At 40.4% G+C, this 26322-nt stretch overlaps 4 protein-coding genes across 6 annotated transcripts in view; 1 reads left to right on the forward strand and 3 right to left on the reverse strand.

The window, feature by feature from the left end:
- Positions 1-15771: 15771 nt before the first annotated feature.
- On the reverse strand, positions 15772-20616 carry MKKS (MKKS centrosomal shuttling protein). The gene is made up of 4 exons (XM_009482650.2): positions 19624-20616; positions 18920-19095; positions 18101-18211; positions 15772-17438 (listed from the first exon to the last, which is right to left on the reverse strand). The coding sequence occupies exons 1-4, from the start codon at positions 20612-20614 to the stop codon at positions 16998-17000; spliced, it is 1719 nt and encodes a 572-aa protein (XP_009480925.2). The 5' UTR covers positions 20615-20616; the 3' UTR covers positions 15772-16997.
- Positions 20617-20628: 12 nt separating this feature from the next.
- LOC142593223 (uncharacterized) lies at positions 20629-21011 on the reverse strand. The gene has a single exon (XM_075707370.1). The coding sequence runs from the start codon at positions 21009-21011 to the stop codon at positions 20862-20864; it is 150 nt and encodes a 49-aa protein (XP_075563485.1). The 3' UTR covers positions 20629-20861.
- Positions 21012-21022: 11 nt separating this feature from the next.
- Positions 21023-23685, reverse strand: LOC142593222 (uncharacterized). Of its 3 annotated transcripts, none has more exons than XM_075707369.1 (3): positions 23599-23685; positions 22009-22234; positions 21023-21061 (listed from the first exon to the last, which is right to left on the reverse strand). In XM_075707369.1, exon 2 carries the CDS (start codon positions 22219-22221, stop codon positions 22030-22032), a length of 192 nt encoding a protein of 63 aa, XP_075563484.1. In that variant the 5' UTR covers positions 22222-22234; positions 23599-23685; the 3' UTR covers positions 21023-21061; positions 22009-22029. The 3 variants fall into 3 exon arrangements, with proteins under 3 accessions (XP_075563484.1, XP_075563481.1, XP_075563483.1); XM_075707366.1 differs by having other exon boundaries at positions 22009-22238; XM_075707368.1 differs by lacking the exon at positions 21023-21061 and adding an exon at positions 21085-21094 and having other exon boundaries at positions 22009-22238.
- Positions 23686-23913: 228 nt separating this feature from the next.
- The window catches only part of SLX4IP (SLX4 interacting protein), an 83691-nt gene continuing 81282 nt past the window's right edge, over positions 23914-26322 (forward strand). The window contains exons 1-2 of the mRNA XM_075707155.1: positions 23914-23974; positions 25207-25386. The gene's annotated coding sequence lies outside the window, so the exon portion shown is untranslated. The remainder of the gene's footprint in view (positions 23975-25206; positions 25387-26322) is intronic.

Genomic DNA, 26322 nt, shown 5'->3' on the forward strand with positions numbered 1-26322 from the left:
GTCAGAAAAATGCAAGGAGGAAAAGGAGGACACTGACTTTGGATTCAAGATAGGAGCTACCAAAGTCCCAAAATACAGACAAAACACCTTAGTCACTTTATAGAAGAAACTGTAGCATTTAAAAATACATCTCTAAATTCACAGAATCACTGACAAAAAGGAGTATTTTGGAAAATTTTACTTGCAAAGCTTAGTTTAATCTGGATAGAAAGCAGAAGCGACATCGGAAACCAGTTGTAAGAAATAATGGCTGAAGAATACAGCCATTTCTACAACAAATCAATGGGCCAGAAATCCTGGTAATTTATTCTGTGATAGCCCATGAGTTTTTGTGTTCCTGGGGTTGTGAGCCAAGGAATTTGGGGGCCTCTGTGCATAGCAGCCAGAACAGAGAATCTCCTTTGTGTTTGTAGGAGTGCTTGCTCTTTTTATTTGCTGTTTTGAGATGGAAGAGCACAAAGAAAGCTAGTGACATAGGCTGTGGCACAAATTATTTTGGTAAATTGTCTCCAGCAAACAAAACCATCCTTGCTTTGGCTGGCTAAGCCTAGAAATCTCTTGATCAACTACTGGACCAAGGACACTAAGGAGTCCTGTGAATGGCAAAACTAAGACGATTCTGTGTCCTGTGACCTCTGACTATTCCTTCTATTCCTGCACAATTCTGTTCCCCACAAGTTCCTTGCTTGAACTCTAAACACAATTATACCAAGATTTTCCATTAACTTCAAATATACCTATGAAATATCTTAAAGAAAAAATCCTTGTAATTGCTATATAGTAACTTAAGGCAGTCACTTAATATTCACCCTTATTGAGTAACCGTTAATTTAATGAGCCCATTTCAAGTGTCTAAACACTCAAATTACAGAGCACCAGTTCTTTTCCTCAAAAACCCTGCAGTAATCTGATTTTCATCATATCCTTGGGTAATCAAGTAACGTTTCATTGTATTTTAAACTAAAACACACTCTGAAAAAGGAAGAGATCACAAAGCAATAGTCTCAAATGGATTCAATCAAGTTCCTGCAGTGAAACTAGTTTAGTTAATGATTACTTTAATCTTATCCATATTCCCTTTCATGTAAAACATTTATTTGCTCTGTGCTACTAAAACAACAACAACAAAGGGGTTTGGTATTTTGTTTTACTTTGTCTTTTCTTCTTTCTGCAAAACTCCCATGTTTCCATTACAAGAACTCTTCAGGAACAAAAATACATTTTACTCCTGAGAACGCTTTCTTTTAGCAAGCAGATTATACACTACAGCATTGAATTCTGAAAGCTGGTTGAATAGTTTGCCTCTATCAATTCTGCCCTTAAAATTCCCACATTCAGTTAACGAAGCTGGTGGAATGAGGTATCCAGGTAAATGTAAAGACACTTTTTTTTTTAAAAAAAAAAAAAAGAAATTCTAGTGGCACAATACAGGGATACAGAAGACATCCAAGCACTGGATCAGCAACAGTGATAAGACACCCTGGGACCACAGGCAAAGGAGACTTGCACACAGAGAAAACATGCAAAAAATTGGAGAGCAAGTGTGCGCCTTTTTTTCAGAGGAAACTATCTGTTGTCTGGCTCAGCTGGATGTAAGAGAACTGACAAAAAGCAGCAGGGACAGCCTGTCAGCAAGCAAAGAGGCTGCAAGTACATAGGAGGCCACTAACTACTTAACAGCCAACACTTTCCCGTTCACAGTACGCTTAGGACAAGCACTAGCCTGTGCAATGCTCAGAGCTCCCATCAAGTAATCAAAATATATCAGAACCAAGAGGACTGCCTAGATGTGAATTGACAAAAATACGACGACTAGCGTAGCTCTAGGCCAGGCAGAGAAGTGCAGAAACACTCCTGCTGTTGAGTCACAGCAACAGGGAGCTGTGAGTAGGTGTGAAGCAGTTAGAAAACCACAAACCTACCACAGGATGATGATTTTCAGAGATGACTAGTGATTTTTGCTATAAAACAGTTTGTAAGCGACCAGTGCAAAAATCTGAACGCTGCCATTTCTTTTAAAGAGAATGCTTGGCACCTTTTAGAGATCAGGTCCCTTTGGCTATGGCAGGTGACTGAAGTCACAGTGAAATACCGGTGAAATACAGGAGGTCAAGATGACTCAACATGAGATCTCTTAACAGGACTTATAGCTCATGACCAGCTGCTACTTTTGTAATAAATATGCAAATTTAAGCATTGAACCACAGTAACAAGTACCTGTTGAAGTGACCCCAGACTTTTTCTAGTATGGAAATATCCATTTTAAAGCAGAGAACAAATGATGGGTTACATGGAGGGGATTTGCTTGAGCCATAACAATGCCACACAGTGAGATACTGCTTGCTGCACATTACACAGCACTGCTCCAAGACTATAGGATTATCTTTCACCCAACAGAAGCATTGAATACCCATGTAACTTGGTCTTCGGAATGCCATGACACTCCTGGCTGTGCAATTCAAGTAAGTACCAACAGGGAAGCATTTAAAAAAAAAAAAAAAAAGTTCCTCAGTTTCTCCAAGTACGCAAACCACGTCCCTGGCTTTTTGCTGCTGGAGATTACTCCTACTAATCTCATGGAAAAGAAAGTCATTCCCCTCCACTCTCCACCACCTGCCAAAATTAGGACAGACCAATAGGTGAATCTAGCAAATATATTAGAAAATAATTGGATCGGAACATTTTCAGACGTAGTCCAGGATGCATTTGCTTGTATAAGGAAAGTAAGTTTAAAATTTTGTCTTAAAAATAGAAATCCTGAGACACGGTCATGGCCAGATATGAAGGGGAAACGGATGTGTTTGGTGGAAGTTGCTTTATATATCACATTAAGAAGTTGAACCCATTAGATACTCATTTTAAATATAAAACTTACTGGACAGACCGAAAGAAATAGTGCCTGGCACCCCAAAGCAATACACTAGATTGACGTTATAAAAAAAAAAAAAAAAGGATGGAATTCATACCCCACTCAGTCATTATGGAAAGAGCTATTTGCATTCATCCTGGACATACCAGTAAAGTGGAAAATTCAAACCAACCTGGATGCTTTTCTGCTTTTAAAGCCACAGAAGAAGAATGGATTTTTTAGATAGATCTTGGAAGAACAGTTGCATCTGGATAAACTGTGCAATCCTTCATATGTTGCTTTTACCCAGAAAAGAAAAAAAAAAGACTAGACATTTCATAAAATGCTTTTCAGCCACCAGGAGTTGTTTGATACTAGATCTGTTGAAACATACGGCATAACAGTGCCTCCTAAACAGAGGTATTTATTAAAGAAAATGGTTATAAATATAGATCCAGATAAACAGCTTTCAATGTGGAAAAAAACCTCCAGCTTTAGCTCCTTTGTTTACCCAGGCTAGCTCTTCCTTAGAGCACTGTATACCACATAGCTAATGGCTGAATGCAAATCATTACGGAGCACCATTATTGTTAGCTTAAAACTGACTTTACAGGTTCGCCTATTGCTATCTGCTTTGGCTCCCTTTTCCAAGAGCACATGCCATGCTCCCAGTGCCACTTTCAGTGTGCTGGCTATTCTCTAACTTAACCCATTTCACTTGGGAAAAAAAAAAAAGGAAAAAAACCAACCCGAAAACACCAGAGAACCCAAGAACCCAAACCACTGTTTACTGCAAAGGGGATAATGAGAAAGAGAAAGGGTAGACTGACTGCTGGCATGGGCAATAGTTCCATGAGCAGACATGGCACACTGGCCAAGGTTAGCAACCCCAACCAGTTGACCCACACCTACTATACAATGGACTGCAAACATCTATGAATTAGCTGTCTAAATCCTCGATTTATAGCACAGCATTGGTTTAGTGTCAGTCATCACTGATGTGCGTTAAAAGGCAAGTGTGTTAAACTGCAGCAGTTCAGCAATGAAAGCAGGGGGACAGGCCAGATCACCAGGGGGTTTGACCTTTCTGGTCTTGCTATTCCCACCCATGTACCAGAACCAAAACATTTCGAGAATCCAAGTTCAACAGCTTGCTCTTTAAAAGATTTGCCATGAATCTTGGATATTTCACTGAGTGGTTTTGTGAACCAGCATGAGCAACCCTGCAGTGTTTCACTGGTATATTGGGGGTAGGGGACAAATACTGCTAAGGCCTGAGCTGCTCTGGAAATAGATAAGTCCAATACCAAGAGAAATGTAAAATGTACATTTGCAATCCAGCTTTATCACCATTCCAGATTTTACAAGCATGTTGTGTAAATTAAACCAAAGGATTTGGAATAAGGCGTCTGCCTTACCATAGCAGCCTGACTGCAGTCCCATGACAGCGTTGCAGCAAGCCAGAGTAATTGATGACTTAGTCTTATCATAGCAACCAATTTTTTTTTTTTTTTTTTTATTTTGCTAAAATGGGATTGGGTTTGGAAGGATTGGACACCTGCCACTTTTCCCTGTCCTTCACTTATTGCCCATCTGCAGCTGACAAAAAGTGTTAAAGAATACAAATAACAGAGGGAAGAAAAGCAGCAAAAGCAGAGAAGCAGATCTTTTCTTTGATTTGCATAGTTACTCCAGACACAAATTCAGTAAAAGGCACAGATTTCCTCTCGCTTATGCTTGTCTCTGTAGTCCAATAATTTGCCAAAAAGCTACTTCTAGAAGAATGGAGCTTCTTATCCTTGGTATCAAGGGCATCTCAAAGGTTTCAACCTTTAATGCAGCGTGAACTTCAGTATTAACTTCACACAGAGGTATAGCAGAACTGACGCGTATAAAGCTGCAAAATCCCAAATGGCCGGATCAAACAAACACTTACTCTTTAATTTATAAGGATGTGGATGTTAAGCAGAAAGTCTCAGGCCCTCTGTAAACAAGACATGAGTTTAGGACTCGTGAGACAAAAGATCAAATACCGCCTCTCCTCACCTAAGGCGTGACCTACAGCATCTTAAATTAGGCCTCCTCTTCTCATCTATCTACACTTGCTCTGTTGTAAGTAGCTAACAAAGCGAGCTTGACTCTGCCCTTTATTTTATATACAGACAGTTCTGACTGAAGAAGAATTTTTTTTGTTTGCTTTTTTTAATAATAACGGGAAATACACATGGATTTTTTTTCCTCTCAAAAGACTCAGACTGGTAGTTAGGGCACTCCCATGGACTGTGGGATGGTGCCACACCGCACAAGGATTTTAACCAGATTCTCAGGCGAATGCCCTCATCAGTAGAGTACTGACTACACCCAAGTGGGGGTCTCCTAACTTCCATCATCCCCTTTTTTTTTTTAAAAAAAAAAAAGCTTATTTTACAGTATTTATTATCACAACAGGGAACAAGTCCAAAGTTAAGTCCCCAATGCATGTTCAAAGATCTGTTAAATTCGCCTTGTGGTCTCTTACTTCTAGCACTTACATTATGAATAATTGAAGACTGCTCCTGCCGCAGCGGACAGTACTCCATCACGGGCCGCCTGTCCAGCCTACACCGTGCTTTGCAGGTGTTATTTTTGAAGCTGTGTTTCGCATGTTTATAACAACTTAGCACGTTGGTTTACACAGAGCAATGTGACCATTTAGGCATCAGGAACCTAAACCATCTTAAAGACTTGCCATTACAGAATAGCCAGTCTGGAGTACTTTTACTATGAAATAAGTTCCCTAGGCAACTTCGCTTGCAAACTTTTGTATTCAGCATTATGACAGTTATCATCTGATTCTGTGAGCTATAGAAGAGATGGCACTCGGTACGAGTGGGCAAAAGAACAGGGACACCTGGAGAATTCAAGGTTAGGACATGCACATCTTTCAGATTTCCTTCCCTGCTGTCACACAATAAATCTGTTTGGATCTTAAGCTCAGCCCTGCTGCTCTGTCCCCAAAGCGGATAAAAATGACCTCCATGATCTCATGATTCTTATGACCAAAAGCAGAGCCTGGAAATCTCTCTCTCAAGCATGGTCCAGGGTCCTAGAGACAGTCCATATAAACACTTTTATATCTTAGCCTGCCATTTCAGTATTTTCACCATGACTTTTAGGTACTGGTGTTAGTCAGAACTAGCCCAAGCAATGCACAGCCCTTGACATACTCCTTCAGAGATCTAAAGTCTCAACCGAGCGCTTACTTGCTTTTGAGCGAGACTTTATTGTTGCTCCGAATACGGACATACCTACAAAACCACACGAGAGGCATAACTGAGAAATAGTCCTAACAGCACCTATTAAAACTGGCAATCCAGATGCAGGCTGACCCAGAAAGTCCTTAAATTGCTGACTGCTAGAAGCTAAGAGAGCAGTCCAGGAGAGTTCTTGCTGTTCTTCCCCCAGCGCTTAAAAGCCACTGTAGAGAATAAAGATAACTGTATCTCATCTGAGAGTGTGCTTACTTTGTCTCATCTCCAGCCACACCTTTTGAGGACAGGGACCATCTTTTTGGTCTGTACCTTGCTTTGTGCCTTCCGTACTCAGTGTCAAGGAACAGACCACGTGGTGGTGGGGAAATAACAGACTTTTCCACACTCCCAAAGAACAGACAAAAAATCTCCTTCACATTCCTAAGATCTGGCCCAAATTCTGAATAGTTCCCTTTTTAAAAATTGGAATAAAATCAGATTTACAGTTTTTCTTACCATACAAGTCACTGTAATCCCCCCATTAAAAAAAGGAAGGGGAACAAAAAAAAGAGCTTGACATACATCAGACAATCAAACGAAAAATAAACACGCTAGTTTTCCAAAAGGCCAGAATCTCAGCACCTCCAGCTCTTGCAAGCTAAGCTGAGTGCACAGCACTACGACAATATCCTCCTGGCACGTTGTTTAAGGCCAAAAGAAACCAGAAAGCATTCGTGCGAGCTCTGGGAACACAGCAGTTCCTGCACCTACTGTCTAGCTGAAGCCGAGAATCTCTTTGGAAAATACTGACTCTTCAACAAAATCTCCTGGTTCCCCAACAAGGTCTACAAACAGAGCACACACAGCCTGCCATACTCTGATGATAACCAGAAACACGCAGACCTACAACCATCTTCAAATTCATCACACGAAGAACCTTCTGCTGAGATAATTCCTTAAACTCGATTTATTATCAACCTGTCTCCAAGGATTCTACCAGCAAGAGGCTGAAGCACAAAGTTTCAGCTTCTGAATGTCTCCTTATGGCAAAAGGCTCACATCTAAGTGACTTACCTGTGACAAAGATAAACACATTCAGCTGGACTTCTACTGATAGCCAGATTCCCAGGTAGGACCAATCTTTTTTTCCTGTGACAGCTATAAAGAGTATGTCTGTGTAGGAATTTAGGCTAATTCTTGATTAAACATTACTGAATGTGACTGACAAGCATATTGGACATAGTTTGCCAGTCTTTACCAAATAAATTTAAGCTTATATATGCAATGCGCTGGTTTTCTGTTCAGGTTTTCGTTCCACTAAATGCACAGTAAAGACCATAGGGTACTTCCTGCACAAACTATTCTATGTTTTTATTACCTGGAAATATCAATGTAATTCTCTATTCACGGAGCCTTTCTACACAATTATGATAAAATTGAGCACTTTCCTTCCCCCCTGTACAGAAATAATCTTTCGGCCTGTGGCTCCAAATCCACTTGCTCCTCTGCATTTCTTGGCTGTTTCTAAAATCGTATTTATTATGCCTATGGAATTGATTTTGTGCCTTACAATTACTGCCGGGTTTGCCACTCACTATGCCTAGTCATCATCTAGGCTGGCAAATATTCTCTATCTGGAGCTATAAATATAAATACAGATAAGTAAGAAAGACTTGCAATTCTAGCAACAGCAAGCCAGTGATGAATTGAAGGCAAAACTCATAGTAAGCCAGGCAGCCTTGCCACAAGGTCTCACAGCAGAACAAAGAAATATATGACTTCCAACGCAGATTTGCACATTTATTTTTAATCCTTTAGTATCACCTGCCTGGCACCTCGCAACAACTGCTGTGTATGACCGAATCATCGTGGCAAAACCCCTCCTATTTCCTAATACAAGCAGTCCTTCTAAGGCTGGTAAGCATATTCAAGAGAGGTTAATATTAACCTGTTAAAAAGGTAACTATGTGCAACATCTTTCAGTATGCAAAGCTTCAGGCAAAATGTCTGTCGGCAAAATGTAAACTCATCTCTGCTTTATCTCAGGGGTGGAACTATTCCTAGCAAAGCTCGATGAAATGTTAAGCCTTGTTTTCTTGTTCAGTTTACATGGACGCCTCTCTTGGAGACCAGGCACTTCACAGCTAACAATTACGTCCCCAAAATTTTCACATGCTGCTCACAGGCACTTCAAGGAACTGCCAAGAACCAGTCAAGGAATCCCTCCCTCCCCCCCCGCCCCCGAGAATCATGTCTAATGCCCAAATTCTTACAATTACTTTTTATAAAATGGTAAGTTAAGGTCTTTTTAATCATGTAATGTTGTTCTGGAATTAAAAGGGGAAACAAAAAAGGGAAAGACAACAGAGTTCTTTCCTTCCCATCCCACTCAAAATAATCACAAGACTCAAAAAATTAGGGTTTAAGGGTCTAAGGAAAAAACCACTTATTTAAAATACCAAGACCTAGTAACAGAATTCAGATTTGCACTTACTGGAGCAGAGGGCCATACGTGCTTGCAAAGCTTTTAAAACAGCAGAACTTTTAATATTACTAAGATCCAAGTCTCAGGAGAAAAACTAATAATTGAGGATTGAAATTCCAGGCAAACACAAAAAAACATATACTTTTGTGTAGTGCCAAAGATATGTACAATTCCTCAGCTTTTGTCTTCTGTAACAACACAGGCTTGTTAAGTCTAATTTTCTTAAACCACAATGATGTGGGGCTATACTGTTACTTTAATTAAACAAAAACAGAACACCACAGTTCTTTTCCCATAAAGTGCATTTTGTTATTGTAAAACCTTTCCCCCCCAGCATAAGAACAACTCCATCTTCCTTCCCCTGACTCAGGCAATAGATTCAGATGTAGTCGTGGGTGACTTTATGCCTAAAAGTTTTAAGGAATTAAGAATGACCTATAAGACATAAAAATCTTGCTTTCTACTCTTGTGTCTTTAGAACCAAGAGCAAAGTAGGCTTTAGATCCCTACCAGCTTACAAAACCAAACCAACCAACCAACACCAGCCACACACTGAAAACCACATTGTCAAGATTACACCGACTGCTCATGGCATCTACTGTGGATTTTGCGGATGCGTATGATCCTCTAACTTTGTGATATAGGTAATTTAATTTTGCCACCTCACCATGAGATTTTTGGCCTATGTTTTGCAGCATGCACTACATAAAAAGTCATGCAAGATGTGCATACTTAAATCAGCACCACTTCAAGAAACTTAAGACTTTCATTTTAGGCTTCTATACATACAAATTTACCATAAAGTTAGCAAACGTAAACTAAGAACACTGAAATTAACTGCTCATTCAAACTCTTTGCTGTAGTTTGCTTAAAATGTTAACTTCGTCCTGACCTTAAGAACCATAATAATGCAATATTAAAGCAATGGCTTAGGAAAATTCAGCCATGCAACTGTGTATTTTTCTCAGTTAATAAATAACTTCACTGTCTTAAAGATAAGCCATGCATTAGAGAAAGGTATATGTTGCTACTCATTGCCTACATCTCTTCATAAATTGGTTCTACCCCATGCCAACACACACAGATCCAAACGGAGACAGTCCAGAAACAGAGCGTTTCTCTAGTACGTAAAACAGCAATCCATGGTTAACCTCAGAAATTCTGTAATGGATTGTATCTATTCCTTAACACACACTATATTAAACATTAGCAGTAATGTCACGCATGAGTTATTCTTGTACAGGAGCAAATTCTTCTCCGGCCCACAGAGAAAGACTGGAGTGACATCTGCTGTTTTGCAAGCACTTGTAGGAGCAAGATTTTTCATTTAGCAGCCATTTTGATGAAGCAGAGGCAATGGATCTTCTCAACACCTAAACCCAGGATGCACATTCATTTGCTTACGGTCCTCTTGGAACGCTGCTGTTCTGTTGAACACCGATATAAAGGGGTCCTTGAGGAGGTTTTACATTCACAAAGACATCAAGTGCAGACAGCTTTTTTTATTTGACATTACAATATTTCAGTACTCAAAGGAGGATTTTACACAGCAATTTTCATTATTAAAAAATCTAAACTAATTTCTCTGCTGCTTTACTTTGGAGATGAATATTTTATTTGGGAAGGCCTGCACCATACCAATAACAAAAAAGACGACTGGATTACTCAATGGAGCGTTCAAGTATTCCACTTTCTTAGCATTTTGTATTATATTCTTCTAGTTACCGACACATATAAACCAATTTGTTTCAAAGGTAAGAGACAGCAGGGACATCTTCAACTATTTTAGCTACTGCCTGATTAATCATGTTTCAGCTGAGAGCAACTTTCAATTAGAAATGTTCCCAGCTGGGGAACATTAACACATTTGAGTGGCCAGACCAAACACTTCAGTGCCTGTGTATAATACTGAAAAAAGCATAATTCACAGACAAATTCATGTTTACAAGTAAAGCAGTTCAAGACCTGATTCAGCAAAGGTATCTGGGCCAAACCAAGCACGGAAGAGCGCAACGCCGATCACAGAACTACACGACACTTCAGCAATACAGGCACAGGCAGTTGCAGGAGACACTTTCTAGGATCACAATTTTAAACACCCCAAAAGAACTCGGGTACAAATTAAAAATGTAATTTTCCTTTTCTCACCTCTGTTGGCTGACCCCAACAAAAAAGTAAAACAGGAGGCCAAGGCTAAGGCATGTAAAACCTATTTGTCCTACTTTTGTTAGCTACAGAAGAAATAGTTTTGCTTGCTTGCTTAAAAATGAAGCGATGGAAAGAAAAAAAAAAAAAAAGACAAAAAAGGCTGGCACAGACAGACTGCCATGCCACACACATCCCCGTTTAGTAGGCACCGTGCCAGTACCAAGTAAATACAGAAAAACTCACTTTTTGGAGTCACTTCATGGATTGCAACGCTCACGGGATGACAGCAGGGCTGCGGGTCGATCCTCTGCCTCCGTCGCGTACACGCTCGTACCCTCAGAGCACGCTCAGGGAGGCTTCCATGGCTGCGGGAAGGCGGTCTTCCCGTCTGAACTCCAGCCAAGGACCCCACACAAAGCGGCTCTCGGGCCGTTCCCCTTCTCAAAAATACCAGGAAGCCACCTCAGCCTTCCCAGAAAGCGCCCATTTCAGGAAGCTCCGTCAGTCCTTAACCTCGAACCCTTGTTCCTCCACAAGCAGGTCCCAGCGATCTGGCTCCTGGGGGAGCATGGCTCCCTGCCACGCCTGCCCTGGATAATGGCCGTCAGCAACCACACCTTTACACCATCCGCATCCAAGAGAAGGTGGGGCTTTCCTTGCCCCTGCTGCCTGTTTTTTGAGGTCAGTCCTTTTGGCTGGTTGATCTCCAGGAGCAGCCCACATGCCTCCTGAAGCAAAAAAATCTCTTTTTCCCAGCACCTCCTCCAGGATTAGGCTTTGCTAACATCTCTAGTGCTCTTCCTTGGCTCCAAGTTTCTTTAAAAACCATCAATTTTTTTCCACATCTTTCAACAACGACGAAGAGAGGGCTCGCAAAATGGCACCCTGCGAGGTATTTCGGAGGCTTCGGCGGGGAGACGCCATTTCCAGCAGCTGCACCACAGGGCACAGCCCAGCCCCTCAGCCATGCCGGTGGCTTCTCTGCACAAACGGGTTGGAAAAAAGGGCAAAACACCGCTCGGCAGCAAGGAGCGAGGCAGGGGGAAAGCGAGAAATGCAGGGGGGAGGGGTTTCTCTTGACCCAGGAGGGTTTTCATCCCGTTACTCTCCCTTACAGTCACCTGCAACAGCGCACTCGTAATCCCATCAAATCTACCAGGAACGCTAAGACAAACCCTGCTGAGCTTAGGGTCCGCTGGCACGTGAACAAGGAGTAATAAACGAGGGTAGAATCGTTTCGCTTCTGCCTCTCAAAGCCACATAGTCTTTCAAGAACTGGAACTCCCACAGTCCTTACAATTCCCTGAAAATCACTGTCATCACCCTTGGGGACACTGACTGAGAGTCTTTTCCAAGTCATCATTACAGACTGAGGAACTCATTTTTCCCCTAACCTCCTATTTTTTTTTTTTACCCAATACTCACCATGTGTAACCAGTCAGACTACCAATATCATAAGCCTTAAGGGAGAAGATACTAAGGATGGCTTTTAAAGATTAAAGACAGGTGATTTGGTTTCTCTACTTGGAAAAAGACTTAATGGTTTATAAAAAGAATTATTGATAAGGAATAGCTGTTGATGATGGGGTACGCTGCCACACAAATGCTTAGCAGACAACATGTAATAGTGTTATAATAATAAGCAGCTAGTATTTAATGTGTATTTAATGTGTACCTGAAGAGAGCTAACGTTGTCAGGACAGAAAATAACAAAGACACCAGTAATCACTTTGCAGAAGCCAGACGGTACACAGCTGTGGTCTTCGAGGCACACAATGAAAGCTGGAATAAAAGGTTTTCATGTGCAAACAGATTCAAAATTTCAAGTTTATAAAGATGTTTGTAGTGAGGTATGAAAAGAAAATTCTGCAGGAGGTACGTCTACAAGGTATTTATGTATGTTTAATGTAAATCTAGGTCAAGAATAATGGAAGTCAGCACAGTTAAAGATAACAGTGCCCAGCCAAATGCTGGAACCTATTCTGCAATTAATTTTATTGGTGTCTGGACTAATGACATGGTGGCTCTATCTACATATGCTGTGACTACATTTCTGCTTCCAGCGTAAAGAATAAATCTATATATACTTTTGAGCTTACAATGTGCATGACTAATTTATACAGCGCAATGTATGTATATAGACAAAAAGTAAAGGTATTTCTTAACTGAGAATTTAAGATCACAGCGTTACTGGCCATAAAGTTGTTTCATAGTACTGTGCCACTTGTCACTGCTGACAAGTGAGTAGAAATAACTCGTATTTACATTACAGGATAAAAGCTACTAAAATTCTCAAAATAAACATTGTAATGTGACTAGCAACTGGCTTCTCAAAAAGCCTGTCTGCACAGATTATATGCATGCTGGAGGCAGTCTCTTTGCAACAGAAACAGACTGTTTCTGCATCTTCAGAAGAGTAGTAAATGCAAATCCAGTTAAAGTTCTTCCTATGACATTGACTGACTCACGGATATTGATTTTTCCGAGATTGAAGAGTGTAGTACTTGCATGACAGTTCACGTGGCACTGCAGAAAATGTGACAAATACTACATTTTGCTACTCAGCACAGCAAAATAAGGGCACAAGTAAAATTGAGAAGTTCAGGTTTTGGTTAAGGTGAATTGTTTTGTACATGCTCTACTGCACTTGCGATATTCCAGGCAGTATTTTTCTTACAAGCTTTGACAACAATAAATACTCTCTTCCCTTACTAGGACAGATCTAACACTGTAACAGCTGGTTAGCCTAAAAATGCCCAAACACTTTGGGGGGGGGGAGGGTGTGAGGAATCAGTGTTACCCTACCAATACAGTAAGGTTAAGTTTCCCAAACTCATAAATCTGTTTCTTACCCTGTCTTCAAGGATTAGCGTCATCTGAACATCTGGTCTGAAACACATGCAGAGCACAGACTCTGAAGACATACACGATACAGTAAGGATTGCTGAGGTGTCTGACAATGCTCGTCTTGAAGTTCAACCATTCCTGCACAGGGCGTTAAGGTCACATTTCTCTTGGTATGTGTACTGAAGATGCAAGGCAATAAGTTAGGTTACTGTTAGCAGCAGTAATATACTGTTGCCGAAATTTCAGAGAAAAAGAAAATGCATCCAGGTTCAACATACAGGGAGAACAGGGGAGTTTTACTTGGCAGACTAGTTTAAGGAGTCTACATAAATCCTGGCCAAAGTTCCCTTAATGAAATGACTATAATATTTTAGCAAGGATTTGAGTTTGTTTTGAATTATTTATTGCTTTGTTCCTGTGCAACAAATAGTACTTGACTTTACATCTGGATCTTACTTAGAACTCTTCACCCACAAACCTCCATGCCTTAAGAAGAGTTATCCTTGTTCCCAATTTTATAGATAGGAAAATAGACAGAAAAAGACTTCAGATATGGCTCAGAGTGACTCTACAAATTCACAAATCGGTAGCAGAATCAGTGAAAAGCAGGTATTCCGCATTCTTTGCCAATGCCAAACTAGCAATGTTTAATGGTATGTCGACTTGAAATAGGATGCAATAATAGAAATATTAAAGATCCCTAAATTAATTAGCATTTTCAGGTCTTCCTCTCTTTGAAGTTTTAAATACCAAATGGGAACTGAAATACCAAATGAAAACTGAAATGCTGAACTGTGGAGCAAGTGTATTAAACCAGCATCTTACTTAATATGCTGACCTGAGTGATTATAATATCAGCACTTCTTTTTTGCTCCTGCTAGGCCTGGAGCACCAACACAGCTGAGGAGGCTCGAGATGAATGTTCTTACTTCTTGTGCATTACCTGTAGAATTATTAAAATTTAAATTATTAGCCTCTGAGCAATCTGTGGAAGTCAACAGACATGACTGAGGTCATGATCAAAAAACACTTGTCTCTTAATAATACTTGTGTAATGCTAATTTTTCCCACTGAACAAACTTTAAATTCTAAGGGGAGCAGGAATAAAACCATAGTGGTTTCGCAGAGGACTTACAACCAGGGATATTTCATTTTATCGATTTCAAAACACAGCAGGGGAAACCCCACCATTTTTGCACCTAAGTTTTATCAGGAAACATGGGAGTTAGGCAAATTTATTTTTATGTTGCTCTTGGACTAGGAGTCAAAATTCTATTTACTTGCATTTTAAACAGTATCCAAAGTTGTATTCCTCCCATAAAACATAGGGTAACACTAACCACTAAAGTTTCAGGAAGACAGTAGCACAACTGAGAACTGAACCTGAACTGCCCATAAGCAGCAGTGCCAGCTGCTTATTTATCCTTTTCAGTCACATTGGGAAACAAAAATTCAGTGTTATTAAAACTGTCTATATATGAAACAATCTTTGGTTCAGGTATAAATGAATTTTTACCTAGTTGCCAAAAATTAATTTTTTCACAATTTTGTAATGTGTGATTTTCTTAAACCAGGGGGGATGGGACAAATGACACACAGAATCAGAGGTAACAAAGGTTTTATAGGAGCTGTGAACCAACCTTCAGATACCAAAAGAACACTAGCAACTACTTCTACTTAAATATTGTTTTAATTTTCACTTCACAGCTGTAGTCACTAAACTCAACATTTTTGCACTGCACAACAAGCTGCTATTATAGGAAGTGAAATACTCTTAATGCAACACTGAGTTAGAGACATATAATTAGATGAAGTATTACCAAGATTCTTCAGTGCCTTAATATATACACCATCATTTGGCTTCATTATTCCTGATGTTTTCACATGGTTCACGGTATATGGGAGGATCAAGATATGAAGGCAGCCTTTTTAGTGAGCAACTATGAACAGCCTCCATCTCAACCCCTGTAACATTCTTCCACAAATTCTCAAAGGATGCCTTATAGCACTGAAGCAATCATTTCAGGTCATAAAAAGATAAAGAACTTTAAATAACTTTTCATTTTTTCCAGTGAGAAAATGATTATTTATGCTCTTAAAATGAAAAGGACTTTGTACAAAAGGTCTGGAAAGATCTGTTTTTAATTACATATTTCAAAACTGAGTTATACAAAACAATTCTACTGCTTATAGTCAGTAAATATATTAAAAACTTAAGAGACCAGGAAACAAATAAGCACACTAGTCTATAACTAAGATGTTTTCTGGAAAACCATGTCACGAACAATTTGTCCCTTGTGACTGAAAACAAAGAGAGAGAAGAAAAGGGGCAAAGAAAATGAGTTTAAGCAAGAAACTGTAACACCCCTTTTGATCTTGCATGCAAGCTGAATATGAGAAAGTTTCACTCATTCAGTCTACAGCCTTATTTAAAGATCAAACCAAGCCCGAGCAGCTTAAAGCCTTACTTCATTAAAAGAAAAGAAACTACGCACAGTCAGAGTTAATTGAATGGTAAGTAGGACATTTTCTTGGAGCTTTGCTTAAATGATAGAAACATCATTATTTATAAACTGTCCTGTACTCCACAGAAGACAATCAAGGTCCACTTTACAAAAGTTTTTTTCCCACACAGTCTGCCATTTCTTTTCCAATCTTCTATTACCTACCTGCTACCTTAAGATCTCCAAGTTGAGCTTTAGTAAGTTGCTAAATAAATTACGTACATGAATTAAAATCTTCCAGACATTTAGAAACAGAAACTGCATACAGTATATGGTGACAAGATCTTCAGAACAAAATTTGAAAACAAGTGGCTCAAGATATTTGCTAAGGAAAGCCCTCCTTTTTACCTACAAAATTAAAAATACCAGTAATAAAGTTCTGCTGCAATACAAATGTCTGTTTGAATGTGTAAAGCTTTTGCTGAGACTACATAAATTCTAATCCGTAACACATGTTTTCTCAGCAAGTGAATCCATTTTTTCCCCCATTCCTTTGAAGATGCCACACAGCTAACAGAAACATCCAAAACTTTGCTTAACACAGGGGGAATATCATATGGAACTCCTGAAATTCAGCACGCACTTACTGAAGGAGAACATTCAAATATCCCAGAAGGACACAAGAAACTCAATTTTTGAAGTGTCATTCACTCTTTTGAGTACACTAATTTGAATACTTGTAAGTCATATGTTACTGTGATTCATTATTTATTTGGCTAATTGTTTAACAGTTCCTAACCAAATGTTAAACACTTGAAAACGCTGGAGGGTACAGCAGATTAACAATCAGAAGAGTATGTCATGGCCAACTGTTTGATTTAAAATTTCTGTCTGTTGTCCATATTCTAACCATTTAAAGTATCTTAACATGATATATATTACTCTGTTTTCAATTAAGTATCTGGCTGTGCAACACAGTTCACACAAGATCAGAGCTAATTTTGATCTTCAATTACATATGAGAGATCCAAAATCAGATTGGCTGTCTCCAGAGCTACTTGTAGGCCACTACACTTTGCAGCAAAACAGTCCAGTGTCAGAAAGTCAGCAACCCTTAGTGAGGGGTCCTTAAGGCCACCCTGTATAATAGGAGAGCCAAACTGGCCTTGCAAAAGCCTCCAGTTGAGATTCTCAGTGTTACCATTAATCCCACAGCCACATTTTGAAACTAAATCTGACCAATTAGAGACAGAGGGAAAACCTGATGGAACAAACCAACAGTGTCCATAAACCATGTCTGTAAGAATTTCTCCACCATCATGATTCAGAGAGCAAGCTACAGACTCCAGGGAACGACAAAAACTATCAGCAACCAACTGGTATTGTGTCTGAGAACAATCCATATCTTTAAAACTGCTGGTGGACACACTGCAACTCTAAAAAAACAAAAGCAGAAAATTAGAACACTCACAGAAATAATTTTAAACAAACACATAGTACTGTTGCTTTCTTTTAAACAGATGGTTTAGTCTTAACTAAAAAAAAGTTCACGTGATTATTGTTCCACAATAGGAAAGATTTCTAGACAAGTCAAAGCTGATTTCTGCACGATTATCTTTCAATATAAAAATTCTACATTTTTATTTTAATACTTAAAAAATAAGCATTTACTATAATAGATACATAAAGATTAACAAGTACAAATACAGTATTAACAAAAGTCTGAAAAGGAGTAAGAGAGTTAAGTGAGTGTATCTGAATTTGTTTTCTGTGCAAATGACTTTTCATATATTAATATTATGTGGCCAGAACATTTTTGTCTTGATTTATAAATATTAGCTCATGCAACTGATGTCCCTGCCTGCGGCAGGGGTGTTGGACTAAATGATCTTTAAAGGTCCCTTCCAACCCAAACCACTCCAAGATGTCATTAGCACCAAGTGTTTCAAAGACCCCTTTGTTTCATGTTATACGGCAAAAGTTCAACATTTATTAATCTAGAAAAGACAAGTGTTTTAACTGTAGCAGTGATTCTACATAAATTCTTGTTTCTTAAGTATATTAAGCAGCATTAAAAAAAACCTTACATCTTACATACCTTGTGTCTTATGTACGAAGCCAAGTGAGTTTCCGTACAGCCACCTCCTAACAATGCCAAAGGTTCCTTGATTGTTAACTGTAACACATGCTCTGCAGTTTCACAGGCACGCTGAAAACCGTATGAATTTGTCATTAGACGTACCATGATTAATAGGATTTGCCCCCATTGAAAACTACTGGAATAAAGTTTTCAGTAGTTTCCAGGACAAACTTCATAAACTTGAATTACGTGTGGATACAGAGGCACCGAGTGATTTCCAAAACCATGTTTACGTAATGGGAAATTGTCCTTATTTGTCCACACTCGGTATGGAAAAGCAGAAATAAAAAAGCTGTATTTTACTCTGACTTTTTGCAAAACAGGGTTGTATGTAAAAAGTCAATCAGTATCAATGACATTTCTAGAGCAACTATTGAACACAAAACTATGCTTGACTACCATTGCAGGTATTGCTGCTGGCCTTTTGCTGGGCAATTTTTTCTCTATGCTTTCATAGAGCAAGTAATAAGAATGTTTATCCAGCACTGGCGTCAAGAACAGGTGAAAAATGCTGCTGTCTCTAAACAACTTCCTGTATTAAAATAAAGGCATTAAATGAACACACGCACTTCAAGGATTTTGACATTCTGGAAACAAGGGCATTTCTGAATTGCTTTCTTGAAATTGTATACCTAAACTCTAACTAAGTTCCATTTATGTACTGAAAAAACACTTTTCTAAACTTACCATACCTATATTTCTCATTACGTTTTAATTTTTTCATTAAAAACATGACTTTGAGAAAGATTTCAAGAAAATTTAAGAAAATTTGCCTACCTTCAATTCATCCCATGCTGTCTCATTTCTGTTACAGAGTATCAAGCTGCAGACAACTGTGTCGTTAGGAATTAGATGTACAAAATGTTTTGAAGCAAAACTCTCAATGCGCACATCTTTCAAACTGCCATAACAACTGGGAGACAATGAATGTATGGAAGCTATCGGCTTTGAACCTGTCCAATTAAGAAAAGCAGAAACCAGTACATATTACTGTCATCAGAAGATCTATCTGTTGCATTTCATAAAGCATGAACTTTTTTCCTCTTGGCTTTTTAAATTATATATATATATTCTTCAATACCTAACATTTCAATCTACGCAGGAAGTCACAAACAGAAACCAGCATGTTTTCAAAGTGCAAGACTTAGTGATAGTTTAAGACAGAAAGTAATTGTTTATTCTCGTTAAATTAGAGTTTGAAAATAATCTACATTTGCAAACAGTTACTATAATTGCATATTCCTCATGCAGCAATCAGTAATTGCACGTGCAGTACATCATCATTAGAGCCTGCAAAAGACCAATCTCACCTCAAAAAATGGTTTTCAGACTAGAAAAGAACAACTCTTGCTCAGCTGCTACGGTAGGATACAGACAGAAGTAAGAGAATCCTTACTTTGCAATGACACCAACCTAGACAGGTTTTCATTACGAGATAGACATTAAGGACAACTGTTTAGTACAGCAAACTCACTTGTTACCTGTCATCCGACTCAGGGGTTCCATCAGAGATAGCCCAGCTCTGTCCACTGCAATGATGTGGTTCTCTTTCAGATACTGTTTCAAAGATGGATGGATAACCTTCTGGCACACCACAAGGCCAACCTCATCATTAACCAGCTGCTTTCCTACATTAAGCAACTGATTCAGCTCTGACATTTCTAGAGAAATTCCATGATAGACTGTTACAGTTCCTTCTTCGGGGTTGAAGAGGTCTCCTGACATGGACACACAGAAAAGTGCTATCTTGATCATGTTTGAACAAGTTCTTTTGACAGCAAGTGGTTTTGCCAGTTGAATTTCTGGTGTTTCTATCAGTAGTCCAGGAAGAACCGTAGAATCTGTAACTCTTCTACCTTTCACAGGTACTATTATACACTTTCCTAGAACAGCATTAGTCTCAACATGACATGGAATAGTAAACATAAAAGCCTTTAAAATCAGCGTGGTGAGATGATCAACTTCGGGTTTATTAAGCATGCAAGCAGGTTTGCTTGTTAATATGCTACGTACCAAAGAAAGAAGAGTCTCAAGACTGTTAAAATCCACAGACACTCGGCAAGCACAGGCCTCAGATTTGAGGTAGTCCATACATAAACTCAAAAGATGCTTGCTTATTTTAATGACAGTGCAAGATGCGACATTTAGGCTTTTAAAGTTTTCAACCAAACTACAGCAAAGAATGGCGGTAAATAAGCCACAGTCACTGAAGCGGGATATATGGTTCTGTACAGAGGCCGTCAAGACACTTAATACAGGATGACTGACAGAAAGACGACTGAGTATGGCTGAAGACTGTGAAGTTGTACAAACATAGCCTCCCAGGCCATTGTGGAGCTGTTTGAGCCTACCAGCAGGACCATAGCAGGATTTGAAAATTCCACTTAGCAGAGACAGTGACTGAGTAACTGCATCTTCAGTTAAAGGTTCACTAATAAATAACGGAGGCTTTTTAGCTTCAAGACGAGACATTTTCAAATTAAGATTTTAATTCCAGCCAACAAAACATATTTCATTTTTACTTGGATCTATAATTCATAGCACTTTTAAAATTCAAAGTAGTACATTTTAATTCTTTGCAGCCAAGGATTATTATTAAAGTATGAAACAGTACCTACACTACAATAACAACATTTCTGTGACTGCTCATCATCTATCTCTTAAAATGATGATGAAATCCTATTATGAAATCAGTACTTAATGATAGCAGTAAACCATTTCATTCGTGATCTTCCTTTTTAGCTTCTGAATGTGATCGAACAGATTTTTTTGCAACAAAGTTTACAAGCATGCTTCCAAAATGGACACCTATAAGTGACAGTCCTGCCACAAGCAGAAAGTTCTTTCTACTCCAGCTAGCTTTCCTCATCTCTTCTTCTGGCAAGACTCACAGGTGAAAAGCTTCAAAGTTAAATATACCTACAATAAAACACATGAGGATATTAGGACAATCTTATGACAGTAGTGCATAGCTTGAATTGCTATTTTATTTTTCACAAAAAACCTCACATAAGGACAAACACCAAACTATAATGCCTTTTTTATTGAGAAAACCTAGTCATATTATACTACAAGCACCCAGTACACAAATTATACATGTTTGTTAATAACTTCAATTCCAGCCACCACTTTATATACTGTTTTACCCTGTTATGGTAACAGGGAACTATAAACTGCACTTAATTGTATGAATGTGTCAAAACTATAGTGATGTTAAGCTGTTTTTACTCAAGAACAAAAGAACTAAACTACTCATCACTGCTTCCCAGGCAGCCACTTCAGAAACAAAAGCTTTTAGTGTTCAAACTTTAAGAAATCTCTGCCTCTGAAAGCAAGGTTTCTTACTTTGAGATGCCCAAGATATAGAATTTTTTTCAGTTCTTAAACACTTCAAAACTTAAAGTGGTATTTATTTACATTTCTGTGCAAATGTACAGTATTTAGACTTCTCTCATACTTGAGTTTCTTTTCTATTGCAATCACCATCCCTACTAACACCACAGAGTATGTTACTACATAACGTCACAATTATTTCTGGGCAGTTTAGAATCTGAAAGGACACTTCTGCAGATCCAGTCACAAGAGTTTGACTATTGCCTTGAAGTTACTGGGGCTTGGTTTTAAATATCTTTAAGACCTATAATACCATCACTTAATTGATCCTATCACATGGGATTTAGCGGTAGTTTGAGATGCATGATGCATTTTTGGGTCCACATAACTACCAGATTAACTCAGTTGCAAAAAAGAATAGAACTCTGGAAGACTAAAGTTAGAGCAGCAAGACTGCATCTGTTTGAAAATTCTCATTTAATTGACTCATCACCTGCCTCAGAGATACAGACACAACTAATTAGGCAACTTACCCACAATACATAGCACTAATGCTATTTTTCTTTATTTTTGTGATCACCTTGCATCACGTATGTCACAATCCCAGGTTCCGGAACAAAGTCCTCTGTCTTCACTTGGAAAATAGGACTGGACTTGATGTAAAACCACCCCCAGTGCACCAGCCCAAGGCTAGTTCCCATAACAATCAGAACTTTGTAGTCCTTCCAGATGGTTTTAAGACCCATTGCAAACTGGTATCTACCTAGGTAAAAATAATTTATTATTTTAAATATATTGTAGAAATCCTTTTTTTTACTCTATAATAGCAGCACAGATGAACATGAAGATTAACATCTTTAATTACAATGCAGCAGGTGATTAAAACACAAAATGACACAAGAAAGTCTTACTTTGTGAACTTAAAAACAGGCTATAAAAATAACCTCAATTCAGACATCTTGAAAAGTTAATTGCTGCATTTGCTTCAAGCTTTGGCATGCTAAATCTTAAAGCTTTGTTAATTTGTTGTTTATCTAATTACAAATGCTACCACTTCAGATGGTAAATATTTGAAGTCTAAACCAAAGCAGTTTCAAAACACACCATTTTTTCCCCATAGTTAATAAAATTGAGTGACTAAGTGAGCTCCTAACAATCTAGAACTTTTAACTTGCAGGCCAGACAAGCTGCAAGGCTTCTGACATCGCCTTATGTTGCCCAGAGTAGCAGCTATGCCCAACTACCTTAGCCCTCTTTGCCCTTGATCTTCAGAAACTATAAAGTATCAGTAACAAACATAATAAATACATCCTTGCCTAAAAAGAATAAGTAAACCTCTACTTTCAGTGGGATTTCATTAAGAATTACCAACTATAGAAAAAAATATTCAGGTTTTATATCAAAGTAACTTCTTGGTTTAAACAGCTACAAAGGTACAACTCAGAGGGTAAATGTTCCTCTGCCTGCCCAACTTCATCTAGCTGACAGGAGTAACATGCCCTACTAAACCCCCCTCCATCACGCTGTGAAGATTTCACGGCTTCGCACCACTTGTCGCACAAGGCACAGCAGACTCGAAAGCCACAGCAGCCGGCCGGCATGCGTGGGGCAGCCACACTCAGCCGCAAGCCGCAGCCTGCCCTCTGACAGGCGAGCCGGCAGCTGAGACCCCTCCGCCTTCGGCCACACTGCAACACGTCCCCAGCCGACCCCCACCCCCGCGACCTGGCGGCGCGGCCGCCCGAGGGGGAAGCAGCTCTTCCTCAGGCCAGAGGCGGCTGAGGAGAACCGGGCTCTTCCTCAGGCCAGAGGCGGCTGAGGAGAACCGGCGCGGCGGGAGGGCCGGGCTCTTCCTCAGGCCAGAGGCGGCTGAGGAGAACCGGCGCGGCGGGAGGGCCGGGCTCTTCCTCAGGCCAGAGGCGGCTGAGGAGAACCGGCGCGGCGGGAGGGCCGGGCTCTTCCTCAGGCCAGAGGCGGCTGAGGAGAACCGGCGCGGCGGGAGGGAGGGCCGGGGGCGAGGGCCGGCGCACCCGAGGCTTCTGCCCCCATTTCCTCACACGCCAAGAGGCTGCGGGTGGTGAAGGCGCTGCCCGGCCACCCCCAGCAGCCCCGCCGGCGCTCACCTCAGCTTTGCCCCAGAACAGACGAGAGGAGAACCCGCCCGCCACCGCCTCAGCGGGACGTTTAAACCCCCAACGCCAGGAAGCGGCCTCGCGCAGCCCGGAAGTGCGGCTCACGCCCCGCCCCCCCGCCCGCACGGGACTGAGGCTGGCGCGGGGGCGTTCCTCCTCTCGCCCGCCATTGGCTGGCTCTCTCGCGGGGCCCGGGTACGCCTCAGCCGCCGGCGGCCATTTTGCGTTCGGGCAGGGTAGGGCGGGCGGCGGCTACAGCCGGCGGCCATTTTGGATAGGGGAGGAGAAGCTCGTGCTCGGCAGCCATCTTACTTGGGGGCAGAGGAGCCGTTAGAACCGTTGGAGGCCGGCACGGCGCCCGGAGGAGGTACGGCGTGGCGGCAGCGCTGCCGCTGCCCGGCTGGGACCCTCCGCCGGAGGCTCTTGGGGGGAGCGGCCGCGCCTCGGTCTTCAGTCGTGCTTTCCTTCCTAGATAAACGTGTGAGGCGATGGTCTGGGGGAGCGGTGGCGGTGGCGGTGCCGGCGCCGGCCGGCTCCCGCCGCACCTCCCTCAGGCGCCGCCTCACCGGTTCCCTCCTGCGCCGCCCCTCGCCTCAGCACCCCCTCCCGGCCCGGCGAGGTGCGGCTCTCTAAAGCTCCGGCCAGGCTTAAAAATATGTCTCTCTCTGCTTTTTCTTCCTTGCTTAACTCCTGGTGCAGTCACTCCGCGTTACTTCTGCGTGCACCTGTCTGAGCCTTCCTGCAGGCAGGCAGCGTTGCCCTGACCAAAACGAGTTCAAGAAAACTTCGTTGCCTGACCTCTCCTCAAATTTTTTTAACTCTTATTCTATTCTGCACCTTTTCTGTAGTCGCTTTTCTCCTGTCTTCCCCCTATCCCTGCCGTCGCTGTCAAGAATGTCTTGTATTATATTAGTGTTAACGTATGAGTTTATTTTTAATTTTGTGCATAGTTGCAGAGTTTGCAACTGTAGCCAAAAGACAAGTTTTTAATGCCTAATCTTCATACAGAAAGGAGTATAACTTTTTTTTTTAAGTTTTGTGGAACAGCAATGCAAAAAGGTAATAGCTGGTACCTGTCTGTAATAAGCACTCAGATGTTCCTCAGAGTCTCTCATTCCTCTGGTTCTATGCAGTTGTGTGGTGAATGGGTAACATTTCTGAAAGTGAATTGTTGAACTTTAAAGTTGCATTGGCAGTTCATAAATGAAGGAGTGTAGATAGCAATGAGCTAAAAATGTGCTAACTTGTTGGAAGAGTAGTTTCCAAAGGTTAGGTGGAAAATTGGGAACAGTGGGCCTGAAGATCCTGAGACTGCAAAATATAAAGTTTCTGGTATGTCTTTCCAGAAACTAAATATGTGGATTGCTGAGTATTACACCGCTCATCCCAAGCTTAGGATCAGCTCTCAGAAACTGACTAAAATCAGTGTTGGATCTGGGCTGGACAGTGTTTGACTCGGATATCTAAGGACTGAAAAGTTCAGAAAAATTCTCATTTATGTTGTCATAGTTAATTTTGAACTATAAAACTAGTTAATGTTAACTTATCCTAGGGACCTCCTTAATTAGCATTTGTGTGTTTTGTTTCTGCTTTTTTCAGGTGCCCAACTCTCTGCGCACATGGTAAAGGCACCCAGAGGTGGCACAGTGTGAATAGTTTGCAGCTGTTGTGTTAGAAGCTGCTGTATCTTCAAGTGGGCATGTGCGGCAGGAGTTTTAAGTTCCTTATTCCTGCTGAGTTCCAAATTCCCTCACCACAGGAAGGTTCTTGTTTGCTAAGGTAAGATGCTGTTCATCAGCTGGCAGAAAACACTTTAGCTTGCTCTCTGGGAGGCTATGTTTCCTGACTTCTCCTGAGTTCTGCCATTCTGCTTAACATCAAATTTAGGAAAAGGTATTCTGCCACATTATTTTTGAAGCATGTCTCACTCTAGCTACAGGGAACCTATGTGTTTAATTCTAGATCAGGTTTTCTTTTACAGGCTGTCTATCAAAAATTTAGATGATTAAATACTACAAATACCATATAAAGACTTCTTTTAAAAAAAAAATATATATGCTTTCTTGGAGGAGTGTTTCTACCTTATTTGCTTAGCTTCACAGTTCCTTATGTATAGTTTCCTTTGGAGGTTCGCATTAGTTTGCAATAGATACGGTACTCCATGGAACAGTCTTGGTAATAAGTAGTAGCAATTGTAATAATAGATCTGTGTTTCTTGTGGGTTTTTTCAACACAGAAAGTAGCAAAGTATTTTGGGGCTTGCTGGCCTTTTTTCTTGTGCAATTGGTGGGTGTTTTCTCTTACTATCTGATGTCTTAGTATTGGGTATTTTTTCATCTGTGACAATTCAGTGACTTTCCTGATGGTTCACACATCAGGTGTATTCTTTTTCGTTTTCTAAGGATTTGCTTAAGTTTATTTTGTCTGCTGTTATTTCCTTTGTCTTACCTATACGGTCAATGCAAAGAGTGGGGTAGTTGGCAAACTCCTGAAGTCAGCTTACTCAGTGAAGAGCAAATTGAACAAAAGGTAACTTTTCTTTTGGTGTTTCCCACCCCCCCGCCCCCCCCTTATTTTGTAAATTGGATTTGGAGATGATTTCTGCCTGCTAGTAGTCCTTCTCACATCAGTAGTAGCAGACTTGTTTCAACAGTAGTATTCTGGATGGCAAATTGTTATGAAAAAGAGGTTGGTGATGCCAGAGTAAGTTCAGCT

Source organism: Pelecanus crispus, chromosome 3 (genome assembly GCF_030463565.1).
Source record: "Pelecanus crispus isolate bPelCri1 chromosome 3, bPelCri1.pri, whole genome shotgun sequence".
In the NCBI taxonomy this organism is placed as follows: domain Eukaryota; kingdom Metazoa; phylum Chordata; class Aves; order Pelecaniformes; family Pelecanidae; genus Pelecanus; species Pelecanus crispus.